General features: G+C 39.2%; 1 protein-coding gene across 1 annotated transcript in view; it reads right to left on the minus strand.

Moving 5' to 3' along the window:
- The window catches only part of Pdhx (pyruvate dehydrogenase complex, component X), a 69800-nt gene extending 62895 nt beyond the window's left edge, over positions 1-6905 (minus strand). Inside the window, exon 1 of the mRNA XM_005384137.2 lies at positions 6703-6905. Coding sequence (XP_005384194.1) covers positions 6703-6862 — 160 coding nt within the window. The 5' untranslated portion in view covers positions 6863-6905. The remainder of the gene's footprint in view (positions 1-6702) is intronic.
- Between the last annotated feature and the right edge of the window lie 4 nt (positions 6906-6909).

A 6909-nucleotide genomic window follows, 5' to 3' on the forward strand; every position in this document is an offset into this window, starting at 1 on the left:
GTACTGCCTATCCTCCAAAATCACCATATATCCTATTTTGTTTAGGGGGTCCTGATTCTTTCATATACTTTCACAAAATACCCAATGAAATATATTTGAAAGGAGCCCAGCTGAAACGTTAAGTAGGTCACTGCCCCAGAACATATTTCCTCTGAATGAAATAATCCCAACACTTCATTTCAGCTGGCAGCACTGGTCTCGGTATTAAACCATAAAACTAAAATCCTGCATGAGTCTTAGCTTATTTTGCAATCCTGGAACATGGACAAAAAGAAATCATCATTCTACTTAGTCTAGCAAAAGAAATAAACATACATAATATTGAATTTACACAAAGCTAAGAATAACAATAAGAAAGCACATTTAAGAGTATATTATCTGGGTGTGGTGACCAAGGCCTATAATCTCAACACTGTGAGGCTGGGGCAAGAGGATCACAAGTTCAAGTCCAGCCTCGGTAACTTAGCAACTTAGCAAGATGCTGGCTCAAAAATAAAAAAAAATTAAAATCAGGTTGGGGGGATGTAGCTCAGTGTAAAGGCCCTGGGGTTCAATCCCCAGTACTGAAGGGAAAGAGAGAGAAGTATATTAATCTTGTTTTATCTTTTTGAGACAGGGTCTCACTATGCAGTTCAGGCTGACCTTGAGCTCACTTTGTAGTACAGGCTGGTCTTGAACTTGCAATGATACTCATCCTCCTACCTCAGCTTCCCAAGTGCTGAGTGCTGGGATTACAGGTGTACGCCTGCCACCGCACACAGTTGTAGCATATTATCTTAGAAATTTAAAACAGCAAAAAGTTAACATATATATTAATTCTCTTAACTAATCCTACTTCCCTTTATACACTCCAGAATTTTATTAAATTGTGCTAAATGACAGTAACATCACAACTGTCCCTGAAATAGTATTTCACTATGTAGTTTCTACTAAAATATGTCATACTTCATAAAATGCTAAAAGCAGAGGTGTTCACTTAGGATATACAAATGGTAAATGAAACTTCAGCATGCTGACACTGTTCTGCTATCCATAACCAAGCAGTCACTTGATACCGAGACAGACTGTGTTTAAGTTAACAGGTTTCAGTGTCAGGCAGACATCTGTTGAAACTGGAACTCTTGTCACTAGAGTGCAGCATTAGCTGTGAGCACCTAATGAGTTAATTCACATAAAGTGACCGGAAGGGTACATGGCACCCAATAAGCTCTCAGTCAAGGCTGCCTGTTATTTCCAAACCCACTCTTTCGAATTTCTTGACGTGAGAGGCCCACTTCTGCTAAGCTACAAATTTCCCTTGTGAGCACGGATTCACGGTTAGTGACTCCAACATTCAACCCCTTGATTAACCAAAGTCAACCACTTGTCATACAAGTAAAGTCAAGCCAGTGACTGAATTAGGAAATGGAATTGATTCATTTTGAATCAATACAGTGTAAGGGAATTCTGCCCCAGTAACGTAAGAAGATTTTTCCTTGTTTCGCCAGAGTGATTGAGGAAGATTTTATTTTTCTTCCACTGAACACCACCAAATGCATAGTTCCACAGCAGTCCTCCTTATTAACCTTGTGCAAATGACTAAACCTTTTTGAGTCTCTGTATCTTCATCTGCTAAACTTGACTAAACCTTGCAGGGTTCTTATGATCATTCGGAATAATGCAAATAATCAAAATAAAGCATAGTAAATAGCTGAGTATGCCATATGTGGCAGCTACTTCTAATAATCTACTTTCATATACAGAATGTTTTAAAGCAAAGCAAACATTTATAAAGTATTTCTTAATAATCTACATTTTAGTTTTTCATTTACTGCTTCTGCTAAGATTTTATTACCCTCTTGCTATTTTCTTTGGATGGCCACACTCTTCAACTACTGAGTAGCCTAGATCTACTTTGCTTAGGTGATTTTATTTGGTCATTAGCCAAAAAATAATTAAAAGACTATTTCTCTCCTATCCTGTTTTAATCAGACTGCCATACTAACAGACATGTCAGTCATGGATTCTCAGTTCTTACTTCCTTCTTAAAGAAAATGCCCAAACTGCAGCCTTTGAAAGGATTAGCTCTTTTGTATCCTGACCCACACCTTGGGTCAATCAGCCTTTCTTTTCAATGAATTTGATACTCAACTGCAGAAATGATGGTGAATATTTGAGTTAAACTAAAACAGCTGAACAAAAAGGCCTAAATCAGCATTAAGGCAAGGCAAACAGACATTACAGAGAAAAAGCAAAGTATACCAGAAAGAAAAAAACAAACAATAGGAGCCTTACAAGAAACAGATAGATTCCTTATGGTTCTCACGTGGACCTGCAGTACTTTATATCTGTGGTGGGTGTCCCTTTAATAAATGCTATTTTATTTTGGCTATTCTATATTGTTTCCACATTTGTAAGAGAATCTGAAAAAGCGTATCCATCTCATCAATATCAGGGCAGAAGAAACACATATTCTGGCAGAAATATCTTACCAGTAACTCTACTATCAAAGAAGTTGCTTCCTTTTTACAGAACTGCTGTCAAAAACTCAGGCTCCCTGGAAAACCGGCAGGTAAGAAGAGAGGGCTAACATCTTCAGGTTTTCTCTTTAGACTGAGACAGGCTTTATTTTCTTATTAACTAGATAAGAACCCCTCCCCCATTCCTCTCCCCGTCCCTCTCCCCCATTTTTCTTGATCTATCTTTTGTTTTCTGCTTTCTACAAAAATAGTGTGCCTTAGTCCATTTTCTTCTGTTCTAACTGAGTATCTGAGAATAGATACTTTATGAAGAACAGAGGTTTATTTAGCTCACAGTTCCGGAGGGTAGGAAGTCCACAACATCAGCATCTGGTGAGGGCCTTAAAATATCATAACATGGCAGAGGGCATCACATGGTAAGACAGAGCAAGTGGGCTAGCTAGGGTCTGGATCTCTCTTCCTCTTCTTATAAAGCCACTTATGTCTTCATGGAGGCTCCATACTCATGACATCATCTAATCCTAATTACCTTCCAAAGGCCTTACCCTTCAAATATCACCAACACGAATTTAGAAATTAAATTTCCAACACATGCATTTGTGGAAGACACATGGAAAATCATAACAGAGTACATGCTAAGAATTGCTAGTGGTGTTGGCAAATACCAAAGGACATGTAGCTTTGATGGCTGAGAAGGAATAGGGAGTAGGAGGGATAGTGGCAAACCAGGAAGCAATTGCCTACCTTAAAAGAGAGATTACTCAGTCTCAGACAAATGTCACCAGGTAACTTGAGTATGGTCTAATTTTCAAGAGAAGACAAAAATCTGGACTATAGTTGCCCAGATGTTAAATGTTATCAATAAATTTAATTTTCTTCTAAAATAAAGTGGGTCAGCTCACTGGCTGTCAAATGTTAATCATACTACCAGTGGAGACCTTAGTGTCTTTTTAAAACTTTCTGTATTTCTCACGTCCCTAGATATGTTTAATACCTATAATATGCAAGGCCAATACAGTAACTATATATTAGGGAAATCACTGCCAAGACTGAACCATGTATTTTTCTATTTGCATATGATTTAAAATTCAATGTTATTCCTCAGAGACACTCTAAAACCAATGTATTATAATAAACATCTTATTGAATTCCAAATCATACAACCTACTCTAAAAGGGCAGCAACATAAACTCTTCAAAGTTAACTGCCTACAGTGGGCTGAAAAACTATTCACAAATGTGAAGTCAGTTTTGTAAATATCACTTATGGCCTTGGGCCTTTGGTTCTGTTATCCTTCAATGTGCAAGAGCTTCCATGTCTTCTTCTATATACTACTGTCCTTCCTTATCATCCTCAACATGTGCCCACGGGCTAGAACCACTGGTGATACATGCATGACTGTCCCATTTGATGCCCAGTTCAAGGACTGCCATGGCACAGTCATGCATGTATGGCCTTGGTGTGAGTGTGTTAACACTCAGAGTTTACTCTACACGCCACTGATAGCAAAATAACAATAATCTCCCAAGCAGACTACAAATATCTTAGAGCTAAGGCCTATACCAAGTTTAGGATCACACATCCAGAGCTAAATATGCCCAAATGGGCCATACAGCAGGATACTGAGAATCTGTTCTGGTCAGAAGACCAACTATTTTCCAAACTGGCTACCATGAGCCTAGCATCTAATAGATGTTCATTACTTTACTCACATAACATCAGACAAGTGATGATTCAACAGGCCTTCTCAATAATAAATGCTTCAGTTGAAAGAATAAAAACTAGGGGATTTTTAAAAACACAATAAACATATACTTTTAAATTCTCTAACATCATAGTTGTATGGTTTAAATTCTCTGATCTTAATTTCTCTCAGCCTTAGCATTTTTATCCAATTAAGTACATATAATGTCAAATATACTAGGTTATGAGAAGTGAATAAAAAGTCCTAGAAAGTGCTAAGCACTTGGCATATGCTGTACAGTTCATAAAAATGCTACGAACAAATGCTTTTTAGGAAACCAAAACTGCAAAGGTTCTTCCAAATAACACTTAAATCCTAGACAGATGTGTGAAAGAGGCAATCATTCAGTAAGTGTATTTATAACATCTATGGTTATCTAAATAATTGCTTAGTTTTATGTAACTACAATTTCTACCTAGTTTACAGAAAAACTGAGTATAAAGAAAGAAAATAGAACACCATTGTAAATTCATATTTTGTAAAACAGTTCAAGGACTGCCATGTGTACTCTCATGGCAAAACAAAAACCTGCAGGTGAAAGTTAGTAGACAAATTTTGGCTCAGTGTTACAAAAAAAGAAATCCAAAATTTCCAAATAACTTAAGAGGTGGCTATCCAACAACACAACTTTACATGTAGAATAATGTCCCTCCACCACCCATGGAGGTCTGCACCTCAATAGCCAGAACCTATTTTACATGACTGGAGAGAATTAAGACTGATGATGGAATTAAGGTTACTAATCAACTGTTCTTGAGATGAGGAGAACATCCTAGATTATCAAAAAGATCCTCTGGAAGAAGGAAGGCTGGAGGCAATGGGGAGAGAGATATAATATGAGAAATACCAGCCCAGCCATTCCTGACTTTAAAAATGGAAAGCAGCCATGAGCCAGACTCTGAAAACACTTTAGAAACTGGAAAAGAAAGATTCTCCTAGAGCCTCCTGAAAAGAACAAAGTCCCTGCTAGATACCAACTGAGATCCATTTTGGACTTCTTATCTCAAAAACTGTTAAGATAGTAAATCTGTGTGGTTTTCAGCCCCTTGTTTGTGGCAGCAGTGATAGGAAAGTAATGCACCTTGCCTTGAGATCTAGTACCCTCTCCCTTACAGATGATGCTCAGTTAGACAAGTTGTTCCAGGCGTGTATCTGCAGGCAAAGGATGAGGAATAGGTAAAAAGTCAAGATACATCAGACATCAGAAAATCCCTGAAACCATGCACATTTTTTAATGTAACCACATATGCTCTTTTTTATAAACAGGCTGAAGCGTTCAAAGATTCTCAAAAGGTTCCTTTACAAACAAGAGGAAGAATCTCTTAGATTATTTCCATCACCCAGCTTTTAACATCCCATGATTTTCTCACAGTGTCTGAAAGTGTACTTCATCAAACACTGAAATAAAACATCAAAACTCACCTAAGATTTTCTGTAAAATGCAGGTTCCCAAGCTCCATTTGAAACAGAATCTTTGGGAGCTGTAGGAAAGTTCAATTTAATATACTGGGAGATGCAAGAGTGCCACTATTACACACGCTGTTAAAGATCCACTGCTCTAAGAAGTATTTTATCAAACATTACACAGAAGAGACCAAAGTAAATTATCTCCATCATTCAATCTTCAGCAAACTTAAAGCACTCATCTTACTGTGTGACTTTGTGTAAGCCTTCTTCCCGCCGAGCCTCAGTCAACTCAGAAGAAGGAGGCAATGCCCACCACAAATACTCTTTTAGACTAAAATTCATTCTGAGAAGTGCCAAGAATGACGACAGGCAGATAAATCACACTAAAATTTGTTTTATTATCCATCTCCCATTCGCACCTTGATTTCCTACCCAAACACATGCCATTTTACACAGTGTACTGTAATTAAGAACTAAGGCAATTTCTATAAATACCTTACTATGATCCCTGCCCTAAGTTTTCATTCTTTCAAGGGAATGTTTTACTTGGAACATTCCCCTGGTCCCTATGTCTGTGGTGCTGTAGGTATTTACACATTAAGTCTTGGAAACTACCATGTCATCAAGTGGCGAAATCCGACCAGCCTCGACAATCTTGGATCTCCCAATAAGGAAGGCTCCCAATAATTGAATAAAAACAACTAACATAGATTCTAAATGTAAGCAACCTTGAGTAGCTATTCTCGGCTAGATATGCTTGACGACATGAACGAACCTAAAACGTGATGTAAGGGCCAGAGAGAAAAGCCTTTAAAACAGACCTCTCCCGATTCCCATCAAATAACCCAAATTCCAAGGCAAGGTCACAAAGAAGCCATATAAATCAGAGGCCAGGGTCCCAGCGTCCCAGCTTACAAGACAACCCTTCGCAGCATGCATGAAGCCAAGTCAATAAACACCAAGGAGAGAGGGCGAAAGGAATTGGGAGACCCGGCACCTCCACACCGGACGCAAAGTGTCAATCAAGGAAGTCCAGGGCCCAGGCCCACAGCTCAGCCACACTGGGAAATTGGCTGAGTCTCGGGCACTCACCCCGCAGCCACTGTGTGCTGTGAAACCATTTCCAGCTAGGTCCACGGCCAACAGAGCAGCCAACAGAGCCCTTCGCCAACCCCGTGCTTCGCCGGCTGGCGAAGCCCAAGAGACAGCGCAGCAGAGACGAGTCACATCCTAGCCTCCAGGAGGCCGCCATCTTCCCGGCCTTCCCTCAGGCTGCCCGCAGCACTGCCTGATCTCCAG

This window comes from Chinchilla lanigera, unplaced genomic scaffold (genome assembly GCF_000276665.1).
Source record: "Chinchilla lanigera isolate Chin_1 unplaced genomic scaffold, ChiLan1.0 scaffold00021, whole genome shotgun sequence".
Lineage (NCBI taxonomy): Eukaryota > Metazoa > Chordata > Mammalia > Rodentia > Chinchillidae > Chinchilla > Chinchilla lanigera.